Raw genomic sequence first — 21,325 nt, 5'->3', positions numbered from 1 at the left:
CTACATTAAATAACATCCATGAATTTCCCGGTTTAAAACTGTATCAACCCGTCAGAAGAGCAGCAGGTGATGATGTCATAAAACATCAGCGGAGAGTCAGCGAAGAGGAGGAGCGCCGAGTGTCCGCGATCCAGGGGATGAAGGCTGAAACTCGGGCGTAAACACCGGGTTTTCCTGGGAGCCCGCAGCCCTTGCCGAATGATGTCACACCTGCCAGGAGCCAATCAGAGGCCAGAATGAGTTGAAGTGGATGTGTCAGGTTAACAGAGGTGACGACTGACCAATGAGGCTCCAGTGACCGTCGACCGCCGTCATCAGTGGACCCCCGGAGTCGCCCTGAAACATTGGTGAGATGGTTAAACTAGCTGTCCCAGGGAGCTCAGATTATTTACTCCGCTACCTGACAGGAGTCGACGCCGCCCTCCGGGTACCCTGCACACATCATCATGGAGGTGATGTTGTACTCTGGTAACTGCCGTTGACACTGATCCTGAGCCACCAGAGGAACCATGGCCTCCTGGAGGATGTTCGCAGGAGAACCTGACCATGATGGACAGGTTAGCAGTCACAGACAAACTGTGGGCAGGTGGACCGGCCTCTCACCCTCTGAGTCTCGTCCCCATCCTGCGATGAAACATTCTTGACCTGCAGGAAAGTCCTCACCGTCTTCTGGTAAACACACGGGCTGGACCAGCTCTGAACACACACACAGTTATAGTCTAACCGCTGATGGGTTGCTGGTAGCATATGAGATGTCGCTGCTGACCAGAGAAGTTGGCTGGCGTCTTCAGGTGCATCATGGCGGCGTCGGCCTGCTTGGTCAGACGGTTATACTGATGGTTGATGACGATGTGGTCGATTTCTCGCGTCTGAGCGTCCGACAGCGCCAGTTGAGAGTGGAGGCCCAACTTTGCTGTCCACAGCTGCGGGTGGAGGTTCTTCCTGCGACACAACCACACACGACTTGAGTTGAAGACGGCTGTGGTCAGCTTGTTGACGCTCACCCGTAGACACAGTGCGCCGCAGTCAGCAGCCATTCGTTGTCAATCAAAGAAGCCCCGCAGACGTGACGCCCCTTCCAGTGCAGTGATACCGCCCATGGCCACGCCCCCTTCACGGCATTGACTCCGCCCACCACTCGAACGTCACCTAATAGGGAGCTTCAAGTTTATGAAAAAATCCTATCAAATCACGTTAAGTTCTCACCTTTTGTTGATTGGTTACCTTCCTTTGTGGCGTTCCTGATAGAGCTAACACCACATGCTGAAACAAAGAATTCACACTCACAGTGTCTACTAATGCTGAATATTATTGTAATATTATATGAATAAAAGCAGTAGTTAATATGTGTCTCAGCCATCATGCTAAGTGCTAACGCTAGCAAGTTCATGGAGGTGAGTGAACATTTTTCTGTCTCAACTCTCTTTGAACAAAATCCTGAATTACATTTGCAAGAAAATCTGAAAATAGCACTTACGTTTGTTGCCACAGCTCAAAGAAACCACTTTCTTGCTGCTGCATGTTTTGCTATTAAAGAAAAAGTTTCAAAATTCATCCTTGAATTGAAGAATTCTTGATTCTGAAGGTGCTTGTTACCTGTCGGTGGCCTCCAGGCTCCCATTCTTGTTGATGGTTACGATCGCGAAAGGAGAATCTTCCGGACGAGCCAGCAGCATCGTAGCTTCTGCTGACCTGCATATAGATATGTGACCTCAGATGAGGCGAAATGATAAGGTCCAAACAAAGACAAAGATTCCTCAGACTTTATTTTTATTGCGCAAAGTAGGATGATGTTTCTATCATCGTGAAACCAGGCCCTATAACTCCTGCGTTACAGATTCTGAATGGAGAGGAAACCAATTGTTTAGCTCTGGTCATAATAATACACACGCACGCACACACACACACACAAAATCACACTGTAGTCGTGTTAAGTTCGACACAGTTTGAACGTTACCTGTATCCCAGATACTGACAGGTGAAGTCTGACAACTTTTGGTTCCAGTTGTCAGCGCAGACAGTGAGCATCGCGGAGGCAACCTGAAACTCCAGGCGTCTCGAACCGTCCAGTTGTAACTCAACTGAGAAAAATAAGGGTTACGTTGGTGTTTATGACTGATATAGCCACCAGGTGTCAGCAACAATAAACAGTTTAAGGCCCGCGATTTTAATACGCTGACATGTCAGAAAATTTCAAGTTTGCTTCTCTCTATTTTATTAAAAAAAAAAAAATATATATATATATATATATATATATATATATATATATATATATATATATATATATATATATATATATATATATATATATAAAGGGATGACAAATGAACAGTTTTCAAATAGTGAGGCACACTTTCACTTCCCGCTACGGCTTTCCTTCTCTGCTGGATACGCCTCTCAAAGATAAAATTGCTGATAATCTGACTGTGAAAGGCTCACCACAGTCAGCTTCATCCGAGGCGTCAGGACAGTCCACCCGCCCGTCACACTGGCTGTTACCATGGATACACTCTCCTGTCTGACACTGGAATTGACTGCCAGCACATGGAGCTGTCAACACACCAAATGTCACATCATCAACATCGAATCCTGCGCACGCACCGTCCCAGCTCACCTGGAGATCCCAAATTGAATCCAGAGGAGAAATTGGCTCTGAATCCTCTTCCGCTACCCGATACATCCGTGAAAAGCTGCACCGTCATAAGATTGGTTGTTGAAAACAAATCAGGGGTGGGATTATCACTGCCTGTCAGAACAGCTGGAGGAAGACGAATGAGTCCATTTGGGGAACAGATTAAGAGCAGGATAATGCGATGAGAAGGAATAATGAATCACAGGAGAGCACTAACTCTAACTCACTAACTCACCCAGCAAGGTGGACTTGGGTCCAGCTCCGTCTCGCACCTCCAAAACATCAAAAGTGGCCTCAATATCAAAATCCAGGAAGTGAAGATGAATGTTGCGCCCCGGCGGAGCGTGCAGCGTCCACACACCTGCAAGCGTTCCAGAATTCTACACATTTCTCCGCACAAGTAAGATCTTACTTAGCCACTACTTACAATGAGCCTCGTTCCCGTAAGCAGTCGGGTAATTCGGTGTGGTGAATGTTGAGTTTGGCTCCCAAAGATCAAATGGCCCTCCACAGTCAGCTGGTCAATCAGAGAACAGAAATCAAGAACCAATGTCCAGTTTGTCATTAGAAATCTGACTTTGAATTGTAAAGACGAAGTAAGAAGCTTTACGCCTCGCTATTCATTGGGAAAAGCAACCAGCAGTGGATCCTCTTTGGGGTTCTCCAGGTGTACTGTGTACAGGATGTGGTGTTATAGTGGTCCTAATGCCTTGGAGTTGTTGGTCCACAGTAAATAAGATGTGCTGAACATAACGATAGGCATCAGATAATCCCTCTTGGCTGGAAACAAATCCCTTCTCTAAGTGTGGAAGTTTGATTATATTATATGAAAAGACGGTGGAGGCCATGTGGTGGCTTGGCATGGGGTGGGCAGGAATGGGGGTCTGGGTTTCGTGGCAATAAGGGAGACCAGCATAAAAGGACCCACAACTCCGGAGGTGATAGGTAAATAGGGCATCATGTCAGGATGCCTCTTGGACGGTCCGTTGGGGACATGTTTGAGGACACCCCACTGTGAGCATACCCTGGAAAAATTGAGGGAAGTTTGCATTTGACATGGACCAGGAGTGGCCGGGTGGATGGGATTATGGAAGTCTGAGGATCTTTCTTTAGGACGAGACTCTGAAACTGACTGGCTGAGGTTCAAAGCATGATGAAGTTCAGTCTTACGCGGAATCGGAGCCATGGTCGGTGGGAGTGGTACGTTTGTTGGTTCAGGAGGGGCAGGGCCGCAGGGTTCAGATATCAACACGATGTCATCCAGGGCGATCTCGTTCATCCTACCTCCGTTCTTCAGTGCTTCAAACACCACCTGCCAACGTCAAACAGGCCCGTCCCTTACTACTCGTCTCCGGAATGGTCGAGAGATTAAGGTGGAGTCACAGACCGAGGCCTCGTCTCTCAGTTGCAGCGTCACCTGACCGTAGTTCCAGTTGTCGCCGTAGTTACCGTCCTTCTGGAAGACCACATTTGTGGATGTTTGGACCAGCAGGACTCTTAGCTGGTGGACGTCCTCTCCGTACATGTGGTACCTGCCAGGGTAAGTTAAAGCAGTACTCCAGTGTGTCCACTTTCATGACAACAGAAAGCGGCCCTACCAAAATTTCAAACACATGGGGTTAGGTGACGGCATCAGCACGGGACTCTGGATCCTGAAACTCATCGGCCATTGGCCAGGACTGGGTGGAGTGGTGATATAGAAACCTGGAAGAGCGGAACTACAGTATGTCTTATGTTTCAATCATCGGCATCCTCCACTGGCAAGGTTCTACACACCTGACTGATTTCCCAACGTGTGGTCAGAACTTGGACCAGTCAGTGGCGGGAATGTCGCGCCTCTTGCTCTTATCCAGTCTCCGTCATCATCTTGCTGTTGCCGCCAGAAACAGAACCCGTCTTCGAAGGTGCAACTGAGTTTTTGATCATCTGTAAATCAACCCACTTTTGACTGGTACTGGTCCGATTCGTGCTTCACTAAGCCGGTCCTGGAAACTCACCAGTGAGGCCGGACAGGTCGGTTGCGGTGAATGTGGCGTTAAATCCAGACAGGCTGTTGATATCATCAGATGAGAATTCCACAGTGGACTCATCTGTCAGAAGCCACACAGTACCAGGACGTATGGTGCCTGAGAGCTCAGCTGAGGGATGAACATATCAGTGTGTGCTAGGTGTGTGACGTTTTTATGTGAGTATGTGTCACCATTCAGTTGCCGTCCTCCTCCAACTCCGTCGTAAAACTTCAGAACATCATAGAGTTCTTCGGTTTCAAACGTCAAGAAGTCGATGTGGACAGAAAATCCTCTCTCAACCCTGCCAACATTCACATTTGTTTCCATTGATCTTGCAGAAAAAAAATCTGTGGCGAAAGTCCCACCTGATGATCCAACGGCAGAAGATGCTCGTGTTGTACGTCTCATAGTGACGGGAGGAGGAGAAGGAGCCACTTGGCCCGAGCAACAGGAACTGTCCGTCGCATGGTGTTGCTGCAGAAATAAAGAAGGAGGAAACCATTGGATTGTTTTCCAAATACCTTGTTTTCCATGAATAGAAATGTAGTGGAAGGGAACTTTTTCAGGAAAGGTGTGGTGACTGCCATGATGGACGGTTTGGAGACAGGAGATTCTCAGAAATGAGTTTGTCAGAGGGACACGCAGACATTTCGAGACAAAATTAGGGCGGACATGTGAGAAGAGAGTGGGATACCAACCCCATTCCCCAACCAATGAGGTGTGACTACAGGATTATCAATATCATTGAAGGTGGAGGTCCCCTGCACAGGCCGTGAAATGCTCATATAAAGTCCAAGATAATCAGCTAGCAGACACCACCTACCACAGCGGGTGGAGGTCTCGTCTGATCCGTCAGCACAGTCCTGGACTCCGTCACAAAGACGTTCGGTATCAACACACGCTGACTGATCCGCACACAAGGTCTGATGAGGAGGGCAGGAGCCTGGACACCAAGGCCAAATGTGAAATCACACAAACTCTAATTCAGATAGACGATTAGCTCTTTCAGATTTAGGACAGAAGCAACCAACAGTTGTTTTGATGAAAAGGTAGCCAAAGACAGAATTGCCGGCTGAGTTTCAGAGAGGACTAACAGCTTCTGGGCAGAGTTTTCTTGTCCCAAAATTCTGGCTACCCTCTTTTGCACCGCCACTCTGGCATGGAAATGTCTTGGTGCTGAAAACCTTTACCTTTAGTAGCTGCTGTTGTCGCCACTGTGGTTGCCGCTGTCGTCGTCGTTGCTTCTGGTTTTCCTGCAACAAAAAGCGTAACCTTGAAAGTGTAGCCTTGAACCTTGAAGGTCATGTGACCAGACAGTTCTACCCGTAATCAGAATGCTGTCTCTGTCGACCACCAGTCCCTTCCCGTCCTGAAAGCTTCCTCTCAGCCGCTGCTCCACTTCCTTGCCATCGACCGGCTCGTTGAACAACAGATCGAATGTGACCTTCACACCGACGACCCTGAACAGAACCACAGCGCCAGTGATGACTCAGCTGCTGGCAGACCTCTGACCCCATTATAATGAAGGAATATATCCACTTCCACTTTCCTTCTTCGAAAAAGACAAATGCAATTTGAGATTAAATATTCAGTTTTCGTAACAATGAGCAGATTCTTGACTTAAAAACATTCATCAAAAATGTCTGACCTTTTACTGAGCGACGAAGACTCTGTGAAACTCAAGACCTGACAAAACAGGAAGCTCAAGCTGTAGTCGCTGCTGCTGCTAAACGCTGCTCTCACCTGTCAACCAATCAGGTGTTAGACATCACCCACAGATCATTCACACTTCAGGTAGCGGTCAGCGACTCTCACCAAATTCTCCACATCAAAAGCCAGGGATTTGAACCCTGAGCTGCTGGAGTTCTTCAGCTCCTCTGACATCTCAGCTCCTTCAGTGATCACCAAGGCGCCGTTGAGCACCGTTGGGCCATTGGCAACTGACGTGGAACGTCATACATTAACATGATCACAGAGAAGCGTAAAGTAAAGATCTCACCTCCGGGGTTGAGGCTGAACCAAGTCACGACGATGAGGCTGATGCAAGACACCAGAAGAAGCAAACACACGACACAGAGGAGGATCTCCAGCGATGATAGTCGACGCTTCATTCTGAAGTGAGACCGAATGAACTTTCCTCCACTGGGAATATGAGTAATACTCTCTCACCTATATCTGTGTCATGAACCAAGCAATGCCAACTCATTAATAAGATACAGTGATGAGCTAGGTCATGTGACACAGACTCAGAGTAGAGCGCAGCCTTCAGCAAAATGAGCCTAAAAGAATCCAGTGATTTAAATATGGTTTGAGAACCAGAAACCACTCTGTGTCACACTTACTGTTTATCAGTCAAGATAAATGTCAACACTCCTGACTGAACTGCTCAAAATAAAAACTAGCAACTCAAAATTCAAACAAACTTTTGTGTAATCCAGCTAAATAGCGTTCATGTCTAATATTTCCATGGAAACAATGCAGGCGGCGGCTTGTAAAAAATCTGATTTCTGTCAGCAAAAATGAAGCTGTTTTTTTACCTGTTGCTGTCTTCAGAGTGACTTGGGGAAACGTTGCTCCCGTCTGAAGCTTTTATTGAACGGAGAATATTTATCAACAAGATAGCCAATATCTGATGACGAATCATTAACGCTCTCTGGAAATCACGCCTCTTTCTTAAAGAAAAATAAGCTGGTTTGTGTGTCAATATATTCCACAAAGAGAACTTGTCAGGCTGAGGGCTACACATTAGGCCTCTAAGTTAACAGGAAAGATGAAAACAAGCCGTTTATTTTTTCTTCAGAAACATCCTGAGGCAAATATGTGATGAGCTTATGAGGTGCTTTCACTCTGGACACCTTTGTACACAACGCAACATCGCGTGCCGTTGATAGCCACAGTAGCAGGCCAGTCTGCATGACTTCCTGGTTAGCTAGGAGCGCTAGCTTGGTGCTAGCGGTTCACTTTAAAGCTCAAAAGACAAACAATAACCTGACATTCAAGATAAGTGATCAAAGAGGAAGTAAGTATTTAATAATTTTATTTTTTTTCTGGGTACACTATGAGAACTGTTATCTCGAGTAGCGTCTTATCTGAACATTAATGGTTCATTCATCTCCATTATGTGACAGAAGCACGACTGCTCCCTTATTTGGACTTTTGACTCAACAAAACATCATAAAGATACTTTTTTTTTTTTTTACAACAAGGCTGTTTTATTTGACTGACCTTTAGATTCTGCAGTTTTGAACAATGTGCATCTCTTAAAAACAAATTCGGACAAGACCTGTGCTGCCCCCTGCAGACCGAATCCTCATCCTGTTTCTGGAAGTTGGAAGTTCTTGGAAGTTCAGCAGCACCAGTTGAAGAGCTTTGTGAATGACTCCTAAAAACTCAGCGGTTTGGAGTCTCGATCACAAGCTATCAGGTCATAATAACGTGATCAAAAGTTGCAAAAAAAGGAAATCGCATGAAAAAAATGTTAAACAAAAAACAAATCCATCTACACACACACACACACGTACACACAGATTAGTTGTTTTCACTTTCAGAGAACAATACAATGGACCCCAGAATTGAGTTTTTTGGGGGCCAGACCTCAAAGGTGTGAGGACCTTAGCCTAAAGGGCTCTGCCTCATCTGGATCACATGAGAGATGAGACTCAAAAAAACTTGGCCACATATGTTGAAAGATCCTGTTCAGCATGACCTGACAAGGTCAGAGTTTGACAAAAGTGGTACAGATCCGGATTGGCAGCCTACAGTTGAGAGCGTGACAGAGACGCTGACCTGTCATGTGGTCACTGGTTTGTTAGTACAGATAAGAGAACTATTCCATCACGACAGCTGGTAGATGTTCTTCCTGCTCGTTGCTCTGTCCGGCGCCTCGACCTCATCTTCATCGTGGCAGTCTGGAGGGTCAAACCAGGTTAATCGGAAGGATTCAGATTATGATCCATCTTGTACCTTTGACAGGCTCCTGACCTCGGACGTCCTCCTGCTCCTCTTCTTCTCTGCACTCATCGATGTTCTTGTATGTCGCCTAAGAGGAGAAAGAGACTTGTAATTTTTGGCCAGCTGTGCCTGCCAGTCAAAGCAGAGGGCAACACACCCAATGTTTATGGCAGCCTTATCCCCACTCTTACTTAACTAACACTTAGGTTAAGGGTTATGATCAAGATAAACAAGATTCTAGACCTCCAAATGATGTAATATTCAACCTCAAAACTCATGAGAGATGATCTTCATCCTTGCTATTCTATATGAGTTAATTCTAACTGTGGTGCAACACTGAACTAAAAAAACTTGAGAGTTAAAGAGTTGGATTCTCACCTGGTGTTGTTGACGTGGTGACGTGTCACTGGTGGAGGGGAGGAGCCTGTCAATGAGCTGGCCAATCATTTGGAACGTGGGTCTGTCTGTTGGTTCTGAACTCCAGCAGAGGGTCATAAGCTGGTACCTAGTGGACCAAAATAGAGTTGCAATTCCTGGAAATAGCACATGAGTTCAAAGAAAAGCAAACTCACATTTGAGCCGGGGCAAAGTCTGGCTGCTCCATGTGGCGGCCATCTTTGATCATCTTGTAGAAGTTGGTGTCCACGGCCATGTTTGGGTATGGGCTCTTTCCTGAGAGGGTTGTAGCAATGAGTACAAATATAAACAGAAACTGGCTGTTTCCATGGTTACCTAAGGAGAAAATCTCCCACAGCAAGACGCCGTACGACCAGACGTCGCTCTGTACAGTGTAGATGCACTGGAAGATGCTCTCCGGCGCCATCCACTTGACTGGGAGACGTGACTGCCAGGATTAAAATAAACCTTCAGTAGAGCTAAATACGCCACCAAAACAAAAGCTTGTCTCTCACGTTGCCCTGAACGATGTAGCTGTCGTCGTTGCGGATGTCCCTTGCCAGGCCGAAGTCGCAGATCTTGGCGACGTGGTGGTCCGTCAGGAGAACGTTCCTCGCCGCCACGTCTCGGTGGATGCACTGTGAGACATCAAACATCAGTAAATGGTGGCAACATTGGCATGGAGGGTTAGTAGCCGCTCACATTTCGAGTGGAGAGGAAGTCGAGTCCTTGAGCGACCTGGTGGGAGAACCTCATAAGGTCGGTGACCGACAGAGAATCAGTCTGATCACCTGAAACACGAGCATCAAATCATCAAATCAATGTGCCGTGATGCTGGGGCTAAGTCGATAATGAGCGCCCATCTCTGACTGAGCCAAATATCGACAGTAAAGCAAGACAACTCACCCGGTTGTTTGAACGATGGACCCAGGATGGGCTGCATCTCCTGATACTCGGAGCAGCACGATATTCCACTGTCACTGGAAGACACAAGACGTCAAGCACAAAGCCGCTACTCATACAGACTCTTAACACCTTCTGAGTCGGATCATCTGGGTAGCCATGTTTTTGTAGCCAGTCGGCTCTTCCGCCTCGTCCGCTCTCAAGAACGAGGCCACAAAGTCACGTGCATGACCTCGCAGGAAGTTGAGGAGGTCGCCATGGCAGCAGTACTCCGTGATCATCAGCATGGGTCCTGACCGTGGAGAAACAGCAGGTGTAGATGCAGCAATGTCCCGGTGCCAACCGTCCAGTTGTGTTACCTCCTTGGGTGCAGGCGCCCAGCAGGTTGACGATGTTGTCATGGTAACCCAGATGACTAAGAATCTTCAGTTCTGACATCAGAGCTTCACGCTCCTCTGAGTGGGCGCTAGCTGCTCACCAAAACACAAAATATAGAGCGCTGTACCATGTGACGATGGTGATGATGAAGAGTCAACCTTACGTTTCAGCATCTTCACAGCTACTCGGGTTGCTGTGCTGGTCCCGAGCCCGTACGCTGTCGCTTCCACAACTTTCCCAAAAGCTCCGGATCCTAAAACAGCGCCTGCAGGAGGACAAGAGAACCAATGCTAAATTACAATTGCTCAGCAACTACTGCTACGACTGAAGCTACTGCCATTGTTATTGGTACTCTTCTTACAAGTATTACTAGCACTAGTATTACTACAAATTAGTTTACATCTACAATGACTCAAATAATGATAGCAAAAGAAAGTGTTACGCTCATAAGAACGGTTTTAGAAGCTCTGTATCTGGGAGAAGCCTAGAGAAGATCCTCTGTATCAATATACTGTACAAACATTTGTCATCGTACCCAGTCGGAGTTTGTCCCTAGGAAACTCCCACTTCTCATTATACGGCAGCTCTGTGGGGTCCACAAATGTGTAGGTGTTCCCGTCAGTCCTCTCGATGATCTTCCACCGGATCTCGTATTTGGGTTTCTGAGAGAATATCCAGGGAGTCAGGTGATCAGTGAGAAGAACTTTCAGCTCACACACTCACCTGTTTCCACTTGTAGGACACAACCAACAGCAGCAGCAGGAAGATGGCAGCCAAGCTCACGGCGGCCATCAGGACCGGCGTGAAGAGAACGTTGGTTTTACCTGATGGATACACATTACATTATGACCACCTGAGGATTGTTGTTATCCAAGAGGGACGCTGCTTTATGAGTGTTGTCATCAAACTCACGAGGGACGAAAACCCCGCGAGATTCTCCTACTGCGTTGTAGGCTACGCACTCCATGGTGACATCATCGCCAGCGGGCAGCGAGAGACGAGTCTTCACATGGTCATGCTCATGGTTCGAGGTCACATGGGTCCTGGGAACTTGACGGTCTGGTACATCTGCACACCTTTGAAGAGACAGCGCACGTTTGCGACACCTTCAGTGCAATGTTTGTGACTCTGGTGGCCTCTGGGGGGCGGTAATGAATACACACGTTTCCTGGACTCCGGGGCAGGTGAACCAGAGAACAGTGGGTGATGGATATCCAAAACTGCTGCAAGTCAACGTGTCGTTTTCCACAGTGATGTCAGCTTTTGGTGAACCTGGACAAAAAAAGTTAAATTTAGAAAGTCTAAAATAGCAAGAATATGTAGATCAAAAAGTACCGAAAAACATCAACCACATAATAAAAATAAAACCTGGGAAAATACACTTTTGGTTTGTTGACATGTTAACCATTACAATTTGGGAGCCGGGCAAGCCAGCCTTCAAGAGAAAGGTCCAGGATTTAATTCTGAAGCAGCCTCAAAGCAAAAGAAAAGCCACCAGGGCAATGCAGCACCAGAGAAGGACTGTGAGAAGTAAACAACACAGTTTTGTAATTTCCTCATTTTGTTACAGCTGACTTCAGTGGCTTTTAGGACTCCTGAAGGTCACTGATCATAAATAATGGTGCGGTCGCAAAGTCACTAAAGCTAACTGAAACTGTAGCCAGCAAATGTTCTCACGATAAATCCGCAGGTCAATGTGATGCACGCCACTGAGGAAGGCGTTTGAGAAGTGGAACGAGTATCGACCTCGCTCCTCCTGACGGACCCGCCGCAGCACTAGACTCGCCTCTGACCTGTGATTGGGCAAACACTTTCAGATGAATGAACCGAATCATGGACATTGTTGAGGATATCGGGATGCTAACCTGTAGCCACTGGCAGTGTAACTCTGCTGGTAGACAGTGCTCTTGTTGTTGTTGACATGGTTGGGTGTCGTCCAGCGGTGGGATGTGATGAGTGGGTATGCCTCCATGATGAACGTCACTGTCAGATCTCGGTCTTCAAACACTTCCACCTTGCTGCTGCCGTTAATGCTAGCGTTGTTATGCGGACTCCTGCTAATGTTCACGATCAGTGCATCCCCCATATTACGGCTTCCGTTCACCTCCAGCGGGACCTTCATCTCAGTAGTATCACTGTTGTTTGCAACTTCAATTGTCCTGGTGTTAGCATGCTGCCGCAGGTACATCCTCAGGTACAGGTGAGCTGGGGAAAAGGTCATGTTTGTGTTTAAGATCAAAGTTGGCTGCATCATCTGAAGACTTACCAATGACTTTAAGCTGCACAGTTGCTGTAGCAACTCCGCACTCATTCTCAGCACTGCAAGTGTAATTCCCGCTGTGCAGGCTGGTGACAGACGCCACAGTTAGAGTGACGGTGATGTTTAGGTGGCTGCTATAGCGCTGGCTCCTGGTGATCTCCACAGCCTGAAAGAAATAGTGGATAATCTCGGTAGCACCATGCCAACAATCTACATGTGATCAACATTGCCTTGGAGCAGGAAACGCAACCATGGGTAGTACCTGTCACGATACCGTCTCCCATACCTCACACAATGGTTTGAACGGGTCAGTCACATGTACAAGAGAGCCTCATTTCAAGTAGTGAACGTCGAACGTCCCAGACTTTGAACAAATCGGAGTTCGAACAAAAATTTCGAGATTTTTTTGCTTCTGATTTCGAATGAAAATCCAGAACGCTCTCGAACGCACCCTAAAAAGGCGGAAAAAGACATAACGTCAGCTGCCCACGTCAGCTGACCCACGATGCACTTTGTTATTGTGAATAACACAGCCTCTGTATGCAGACGTGTCCCATTAGCTACATTTACTGACTGTTTTTTATTCATATTGAGGTGTAAAACCTTTCCTGTCTCCGCACTGGACCGTGGTAGAGTGTCACAGGGGAGGTGTTCGGGGCTGGAGCGCGTACTGCAGGGTTTTATTTCCTGTTGTCGGCTGGAGCTCAGAGAGGGACGAGGCGAGTCTGGGACAGAGCGTGACTTGGTTTATGACTTTGTCACAGCCAAACTGCACAGAAGCGCACATTCAGAGCTGGACACGCACCGGGCACCTCTTCACTTCTGGAGAGACGTCACTCACTCGGCAACCCCTCCCACATGCAGCGGCCACACACATAGAGGAACAGCCACCTGCAGCAGACACTCTACATTCACTCCTACAAAAGACTCTTTTAAGGCTTGGAACGCATTATTGCTTTTTCCATTCATTGTAATGGGAAAAATCGATTCAGATTTCGAACAAATCCCTTCTTGAATGGCTGTCTGGAACGGATTGTGGTCAAGAAGCGAGGTTCCACTGTATATGGGGCCGCTTCGACTAAATGGTCCTTATAGAGAAGGAGCTCTTGTTGGCACGTTTGACTAACCATTCGCTCAAGACCACGGCATAGCTAATGATGTGAACAAGCCAGTTCAGGAAGGGTCTTTGCATAAGTTGTATCTCAACAACAGCTGACATTAACAGGCACAGCCTCTCACCTCAGGACTTGGGTACGTCCAGACGGCAATGGAAGAATGTAAGCGGTTGTCCGTCTGGCAGGTGACTTGAAATCTTTCGCCTTCGAGATGCACATACTCCAGCTGAGTGACAGTGAGTGTGGGGCGAGGACACAGGCCTGAAGACGAACATTCAGTTATGATGTAGCAATGCACAGACTGGTTCATTTCCTCATACTTGGTTTCACTGAGAGCTCCAGATGGCTAGATGAGAACAGCATCCCGTCTTTCCAGCCCGAACAAACATAGTACCCTTTGAAGCTCTTTTGCACCTGATGGATCAGAGCTCCTCTCTTGGGATCGAGGGTCATGTTCATGCCAGGCGGAAGACTTTGTGGACCCGTGTCTCCGTGATAGTGGAGAGTCAAGTTCTTCACCGCTGGGTCAGTCACCAGGCATCTCAGTAGAGCATCATGGCCTTCTTTGACAGTGACGCTGGCGGAAGGTGTGACAAACGCAAACTTTGGATCTGTGAGACAAAATGACATTGAGATGACGGTAGGGTCTTTTCATGAAATCTGTTCTGGGATTGGTTAATGGACCATCTTTGACTTAATTTTTCCTCAAATCTATAAAGGACCCATTCAATAGCCCTGTGGAACCTTATGGGAAAAACTATATGTTTGGGAATCGGTGATGAAAGCTAGAGTTGACCTGTGTTTGACTATTTAACTCCTATTTAACTCACATACACGTGTTTAGCATGAGCTCTTTTCACTCACCTCTAATGTACAGGTGTACCCAGGTGCTGAGGTCTTGCAGGCTCTGGTTGGTGTACCCACAACGATAGGTCCCTGTATGTTTAGGTATCGACCTCCGGACCGTGGCAACATTCTGAAGCTCAGACCGGTACAGTGGAAGGATGGCCGTGGAGGACCATTTGACTGATTCATTGCCCAGACACGAGATGGTGACAGAAGACCCACTTGCCAGGGAAACCTCAGTCTGGTTTTGGACTAGATTGGAGTTCACATAGATGATAGGGGGCCCTGGAACTGACAGAGGGGGCAAGAGAATACCAGCGCATTAATAATTTTAAGACCTCATGTGCCAGGATACGCAACCGTTCTTCTGGTCAAGTGTCAGCTCTGAGAAGTTGATCCTCTTCAACAATGACCCTCATAACACAAGATGGCATCATTTCAAAACAAGAAGCCAAACACAATGAATGATCTGAAACAACTTTATTGAGCAAAAATGATTTGATTGAGCAGAGCGAGAGCTAGCTAAAATGCTAATCAAGCAACCATGCTAGCATCTGAGAACTTTATTGGAGGCAGTATAATGACGCAGGAAGCCATGGCGTCACTGGCGGCTGTCGCTAGGTGGCCCTGGTTTCTTGGCCAGGTCCTGCAGGTGAGTGGCGATGCGGGACGTCTGCAGCAGCAGAGCCTGGTGGTTTTCAACCAGCAGACTCTGGTGGCGAGCAATGATCTGCAGACTCTGGATCTGCTGGGCGCCCTGGAGACCCAAAAAAACATGTCAGGGGCGAGGACAGTGCCAGGTCATGTAACGTGAGGGAATGTTTAAGAGGCATGCTGACTAGAGAGAGTCTGAAAGACAATCGAAATGGAGTAATGTAGTAATAACTCACTTGAGTTCCCAGAGTGCCGAGCTGTGTTACCAGCTCAGCATGCCTGGCAGCGTCATCCCTCTGGGCCTGGACCAGCTGAGCCAGCAGCGTCAGAACCTCCTTCCTCCACTGCGTCTCCGGCTGTTCGTCCTTGGTCAAGTCCGCGAGTTCGGGTGTTCGGGCGGCGCCCATCGTCATGGAAACGGGCGGGTTGTCATTGAGATCACCTGTGGTGAAGACGACTGAAGTGAAACACTTCAGTTTCTAGAGGGACCTGACGAATAGTGACGTCAGTAGCAACGGTTTTATGTTTGACTCTAGGGCTCCACCAAACTTGCTTCGAAATATATTGTGTATTGGTGACGGTGCGTGTGAAATCAAAGGGTTAAAACCTGGCTCATCAGAGTTGCGCTCCTCATGTGACAGTTGAGAGTTTTGGGTTTCACAATCAGAACATTTCTGTTTGGATGAAAATGAGAAGTGAAACCGTGTTTGTGGGAGTTTGACTTCATCAGCAGTTTGACTCTGGAATAAACAGAAGCTGGAGCCTCGTAGCGGCTTGACTCAGATTCACTTCTGCTATAGTCTGAGACACAAAACTTCAGACCATCAACTTTACTCTGACACTGTTTAACCTGAAACATGACCCACAATGTCACCAGCAATCTTAGTCAATATCGTAAGTTAAACAAGATCCGAGTCTCTGGCTGGGTTTTAGACAATGTGAAATCAATAAATCAATTATTATGCATGGCAATGAGTGAATTTGAAATGACATTCAATTTGGTCTTTGGAGCATTGAGTCCATACATTTATTTGTTTTAAATGATATTTTCTCAGAATATTTCTTGTACTTCATTTTTTAAAAGTATTTTTGTTTATAAATTTTTGTAAAACAGAGTTGAATCTCCTCACCATAGTCGCCATCTTTGCTCAGAAATGCTTTTGGTGAACTGTTTTTCACTGTCACCTACATCATCAATCACACGGAGACTTGTATTTGGAGAAACTCTGCCTGTAATAAAAAAAGGTCTCTCTGGAAGACTGGGGATCACGGTCGTCTCTGTGGAGCCAGCTTAAAATGCCAATGCGCTAACGTTGAAGATAAATTACTTTCCACGTTACAATATATAACCTCTGAATAAAATAATGAATAATATTAATGGCACAACATTCGAAGAAACATCAAAACAGCTATTAAATAATGAAGAACAATGTGTTGTCTCACTCTAACAAGTCAAATAGAGAAGCGACGGTTACAAGCCTGAGGAGTGTGTCAGTGAGTGCGTGTGGCCATGTTTATCCTTCTCCGTGTGGGGACACTATCCTTGTGAGGACTGACTTTGTGGGAACTCTTGGCTGGACCACACAAGGTTCAGCCTCAATTTGAGGAGGAAGAATTCAAAATAACTGGGTCATTATAACTGGGTTTCAGTTTGGTTCTGTTTGAGTCCTGGTGAAGGTGAGCCATGTGTTTTGGTGGTTATGTTTAGAAGGAGAGGCTGGGGAAAGGGTTATGGCAATAACGGTCCTCACTAAGATAGGAAGACAAACATGCGTGTATGCGTGTGTGTGTGTGTGTGTGTGTGTGTGTGTGTATACAAATAAAAAACCTGCAGTTGTAGGACCTCTATGTTGTCGTTGTGATGAAACCTCAGAAAACCAGGAAACACATTGTCTGCTAGACCACACACACACACACGTTTGTGTTGCTATCCCTGTGGGGACATTGAGAGGTTTCTCGTTGCCATAATGCTTTCCTCGGCCTCTCAACCTGAACCTAACCCTCCAAAACACATGGGTGTCCTTAACCAGGACTCTGAACCGAACGGAAACGCAATTATCATCACCCCGTTATTCATCCTCAAATTGAGGTTTGGACCCGTGGGGACTGGCAAAAGGTCCCCACAAAGACATAAGATCTGTGGATGGTGTTTTGTCAAGAATTGGTCCCCACAAGGCACTATAAACAATCACACACACACACACACCAATCCAGTCGTGAATGTGCCACTTCCTTGTCTTAGATTCTCCCTGTGATAGATAAACCAAAAAATATCTTCATGTTTCAAATATCTTCAAATTTCACAGTTTGTTCATGAAAATGTTATGTAATATGTTTGCAAACATTTGACTGAATTTTCTCAACACAATAATATTAGTACCAAACAATATTAATATTAGTACCAAACCTCAATTGAATGCGATGATAAAACAAAGTACATCACATGAGTTACAACAAAATATAAAATACCAAATCAAATATGATGTTAATTATTTTGGATAATTTAATGTCGCTCCTCATTGAAGAATATAACTTTTAGCTAAAAAAAAAAAAATCCATTGTTTTAGGCTGCTACATACAGTTGAAGAAAAATCTGTTGTCCATTATACACGATAACAAAATAGACTTTTGTCACAACAGTGAATACATTTCCATTCATTTTTTCATTCGCAATGTTTTTATGATTGTTTTTTTTTTTGTTTTGTTTTTTTCTCAAAATACTATTTTCTTAGCAGGACAAGTGAGTGTAAATCAGTTGCGTGTTACTTCCGGCAGTCACTCACATTTATTCTCATTTAATTGATTCATGTTAATATGTTGTGGCTTATATTCAGATCAGAAATATCTGGTCATAAATCTCAGTTGAGGTACCTTGAGCGCAGCAGCAGATGATTCCCTGCAGAAGCAGCAGAAACAGCAACATCTTTCTTCCTCGGCAAAACAGCAAATTGAAGTCGAAGACACTGAAACTTCCTGAAAGTCATATCAGATTCCAAACCCCTCCTCCAGTGGCCGAGCTGCCAACCCTCAAACCTCACAGCCACAAGACTGGCTGGTTGCACTCTGAGTCTCTGAGAGACGACTGAGCTCATTACTACTGCACTCTCCGCTCCAATTAAAATCATCAGAATGCAAGGCAGTATCACCTGCTCTCTGGGTCGAAAAGGAGATTCCACAGCGAAAGTGTGCATCTTTCATATCAAAGTATTTCCCTTGGATCAAGTTTTTCTCAATTTTTTCGTTAGTTGTTTGTTTGTTGTTTGAGTTTAGAGGGAAAAATAGTTTTCACAAGTTTCACATTTTGCAATGGAACATTAGTACTCGTTTTTTTACATCACATTTTCGATTTGGAGTTTCTTTTTTTCCATTGTCCATTTTGTTAATTTTTATAATTTTTATTTTGAGGTGGTGAAACTGTTATGTGTCAGCAACCAGGAAGTGGTTTTAGTCATAGTCAGTTCTTGTTTGTTGGTCAAGATGAGAATTGCAACAATTGTTAAAACAGGAGAAAAAGAATCATTGAGAATTAAAACTGACAAAAAATATATAATTATTGTATTTAGAATCTGTGTAAAAAAACACCACAGAATACCAACATCATCACAACAGCAAAGACAAGCAGCAGTGACTAGTGAACAGTCATTGCTGCCTCTTGTTTCTCATATTGGATTTTCCTGATTTCATGTGATGAGCAAGACAACCTTTTGCACTGACTGTTTCGAGTTATTGTGAATGAAACACTTGAACTTTAACTTCCATGAAGAGACAACCTGAGCTTGGGTTCACCCACGGCCCTTGAACGCCATCAAAAGCAACAAAAAGCCCAACTTATTCACTTAAAATGAATAATTTTTTTAGAGTGATAGCGATAAATGACATAATTCTGGCTAAATAAAGTTGAAATTATCAATGAAATTCCAAGTTTAAGTGAAGTCAGAAATGACTGCTAAAGAAAAGTGGGAATTATCAATTGAATCAGTGAAAGTAAAATTGTTTGTATATTAAGTGTCAACAAGAAGTCGTGACTAGAATAGCACTGAGAGAGTGCAGCCATCTGCTAAGCAGCTCACGCTCAACAGTATTGTCACCCAAAAAGCTTTTTCAGCTTTGGACAGATGGATGTGTTCCCATTCAAATGAGCTCAACAGGACAGCAGGTGGCAGTAATGTTCCAGAATGAGCTGGAAACTGAGAAAGAAAGTCGCAGCAACGTGAGGGAAAGACGAAGTCTGAAGGCTTGGCACATCCTACATGTACTCAGCTTTTCATTAGGCTTTTTAAACAATGTTGGTGGAGATGATTAACTGACTGAACCTCAGAATGAGCGTCAGAGGAGCAGGAACACGAGCGTGAAGCAGGAGAAGCAGAAACCCTCAAAGGGAGATTTTTCTGATTTAACTGGAGTTTTCAGAGGATTTTCTTGTGAAAGTGGAACAACCTTTTTAGATCTGCTTCTCTCTTTGCCTCCGCGTTTGATGGCTAATGTCTTCAACATCCTCGGCGCTGGTTCTGCTCTCTGATCTTCTCATTAGCTGGTTGGACCAACTGCTGCTCCCTGTCACTGATGATCCATGAAACATCTTATTTTGAAGATCACGGGCTGATGAGACACCTTTGAGCGTGCGGCGGCTCACAGAGCTTCACACCAGTCTTGGATCCCACTGATCCTCCTTTTGCTGTTTCGGTTTTTGTACATCTTGGACCAGCAGGGGGCGTTTACAAACCTCCACTTTAGTGAACATGGTCAGGTCACATGACGGGCCCCCGCAGACTGAAGCAGATCCGTTGTTGTTCCAAAGAGGGAAGCTCAATTAAAACTGCGCTAATTGAATCGCGGTGCTCAGCGTGAGGCGTGCGAGACAGCGGCCCGCGGCGAGCTCGCTCAAGAGCTTCTGGAACACGACGGAAAGCGTTTGTGAGCAGCCGTAGGTGGCGGTGGGGGGAGCGTAAGGAGCCGTGCTGCTTCACAGGTGGGCGGTTTGGCTTCAGTTTTTGTTCACACAATCTGCTGCTCCCATGTGTCGTCTTCGCTCCAATAAAAGCTTCCATGGAAAAACAATAATAACCACACAGCGTCGAGCGCTGACATATGCTAAGTGTGAAAGCTGCGAGGCTGCACTGACTCTCAATCCAAGGAGCTGTTGTGAGTCCATCGTAGGACCATCACATCTAACAATCTTCCAGATCAAATTTGTGGAAAGTCCACACACTTCAGCTGCACTCCAAGAGTTGCGTCAAGCTGGAACTGAACCTGTGACCTTCCTGCTGTGAGGTTATCACAACCACGCTGCTTTGAAAGTTCAAAAAAATTATTTCCTCTCTTCACCATGTTAAACTTCTTTATTCAAGCGTCTTCATTATCACCATTTTAGCTCACAGGGCCTCCTCAGGTTTAGGTCTGGACCCCGTAGTCCTGGTCTCCATAGACTCTGACCAATAATGTGCGTTTCATGGATTTCCGGGTGGCTCCAGTGTCCTCCTCTTCCCAGTCCACCAGCGTCCTGACTGGGTTAATGGTGCATCGCAAACCGTGGCCCGCTTGGCTCTTACCAGAACCTCCCTCACCCTGAATATCTATCAGCACCGGACTGTGCAGTGGTGGCGGCCCGGATCATTAAATATTTATAAATGCAGCCGGAGGGAGGTTTGCCCTCTGAATACTGATGAGCTGTGCAGATGTCTGTTTCTCCTCTCACTCCCTAAACACACCAGTGACTCGGCAAAGATTGAAATGTCTGTCAGTGTCCGGCAGCTGGTATCTGCTCCTGGACCTGTTAAAGTGTCTCCTGATCCTGTGCAGCAGCGGTGGGAATCTGACTCACAACTTCACGGGTCAGTGACACGAATTCCTTCTCAGGATTTTGTCTTTTGCGCCCAAATATGCAGAGCAAGAAGTGTATCAAATCCAGGTCCATGTTCACTATGGTCAGGGATCATGATGTTTGCTGATGACATGGTGATATGGAGAGTAAGAAGGAGGTGGAGCTATGAATGAGAGAAGATGACAGATGAAGAAGGAAAAGAAAAAGAACAAGGAGTCAAAAATGAGAAGAATAAGAAGAAAGAAGGATGAGAAGAAAGAGGAGGAGGCAAGAACATGAAGTAGGAGTTGAAGCAGAAGATGTGGCATCCACTCAATAAGAATTACTGGTGTACTATTAAAATCTCCAGTTCATTTCTCC

The 21,325-nt window shown here is 45.9% G+C and overlaps 2 protein-coding genes across 3 annotated transcripts; both read right to left on the bottom strand.

Moving 5' to 3' along the window:
- Window positions 1–32: 32 nt before the first annotated feature.
- tmprss15 (transmembrane serine protease 15) lies at window positions 33–7,274 on the bottom strand. Its single transcript, XM_053846452.1, has 28 exons — window positions 7,179–7,274; window positions 6,641–6,753; window positions 6,457–6,581; window positions 6,290–6,384; window positions 5,965–6,101; window positions 5,832–5,894; window positions 5,465–5,584; window positions 5,007–5,115; window positions 4,833–4,942; window positions 4,630–4,770; window positions 4,409–4,558; window positions 4,231–4,336; window positions 4,020–4,164; window positions 3,803–3,944; window positions 3,060–3,149; window positions 2,868–2,993; window positions 2,615–2,758; window positions 2,440–2,550; window positions 1,958–2,081; window positions 1,597–1,692; window positions 1,478–1,527; window positions 1,194–1,263; window positions 1,005–1,160; window positions 767–942; window positions 604–696; window positions 401–540; window positions 282–336; window positions 33–210 (listed from the first exon to the last, which is right to left on the bottom strand). Exons 2-28 carry the CDS (start codon window positions 6,750–6,752, stop codon window positions 86–88), a joined length of 3,111 nt encoding a protein of 1,036 aa, XP_053702427.1. The 5' UTR covers window position 6,753; window positions 7,179–7,274; the 3' UTR covers window positions 33–85.
- A 439-nt stretch (window positions 7,275–7,713) lies between these two features.
- csf1rb (colony stimulating factor 1 receptor, b) lies at window positions 7,714–18,083 on the bottom strand. Of its 2 annotated transcripts, none has more exons than XM_053847788.1 (22): window positions 18,016–18,083; window positions 14,509–14,781; window positions 13,965–14,255; window positions 13,769–13,905; window positions 12,536–12,695; window positions 12,135–12,474; window positions 11,947–12,062; window positions 11,433–11,541; window positions 11,182–11,345; window positions 10,993–11,093; window positions 10,805–10,931; window positions 10,433–10,534; window positions 10,251–10,361; window positions 10,024–10,183; window positions 9,895–9,968; window positions 9,691–9,779; window positions 9,504–9,626; window positions 9,325–9,436; window positions 9,165–9,264; window positions 8,971–9,097; window positions 8,605–8,680; window positions 7,714–8,549 (listed from the first exon to the last, which is right to left on the bottom strand). In XM_053847788.1, exons 1-22 carry the CDS (start codon window positions 18,065–18,067, stop codon window positions 8,476–8,478), a joined length of 3,018 nt encoding a protein of 1,005 aa, XP_053703763.1. In that variant the 5' UTR covers window positions 18,068–18,083; the 3' UTR covers window positions 7,714–8,475. The 2 variants fall into 2 exon arrangements, with proteins under 2 accessions (XP_053703763.1, XP_053703764.1); XM_053847789.1 differs by having other exon boundaries at window positions 8,623–8,680.
- Between the last annotated feature and the right edge of the window lie 3,242 nt (window positions 18,084–21,325).

Source organism: Synchiropus splendidus, chromosome 17, assembly GCF_027744825.2.
Source record: "Synchiropus splendidus isolate RoL2022-P1 chromosome 17, RoL_Sspl_1.0, whole genome shotgun sequence".
NCBI lineage: Eukaryota > Metazoa > Chordata > Actinopteri > Syngnathiformes > Callionymidae > Synchiropus > Synchiropus splendidus.
Note: the sequence above shows the minus strand (reverse complement) of the source record. Positions and strands in the feature narration are given on the sequence as shown.

Excerpts from the sequence above, each read along its gene's own strand:
- tmprss15 (XM_053846452.1), bottom strand. The coding sequence starts at position 6,752 with ATGAAGCGTCGACTATCATCGCTGGAGATCCTCCTCTGTGTCGTGTGT. Across the intron at positions 2,759-2,867 it reads ACCCAAGTCCACCTTGCTGG|CTGTTCTGACAGGCAGTGAT; the intron begins GTGAGTTAGTGA and ends GTCTTCCTCCAG. Across the intron at positions 2,082-2,439 it reads CTCGGATGAAGCTGACTGTG|TTGAGTTACAACTGGACGGT; the intron begins GTGAGCCTTTCA and ends TATTTTTCTCAG.
- csf1rb (XM_053847788.1), bottom strand. The coding sequence starts at position 18,067 with ATGTTGCTGTTTCTGCTGCTTCTGCAGGGAATCATCTGCTGCTGCGCT. Across the intron at positions 14,256-14,508 it reads GGTACACCTGTACATTAGAG|ATCCAAAGTTTGCGTTTGTC; the intron begins GTGAGTGAAAAG and ends TTTGTCTCACAG. Across the intron at positions 12,475-12,535 it reads TGTGCAGCTTAAAGTCATTG|CTCACCTGTACCTGAGGATG; the intron begins GTAAGTCTTCAG and ends CCTTTTCCCCAG.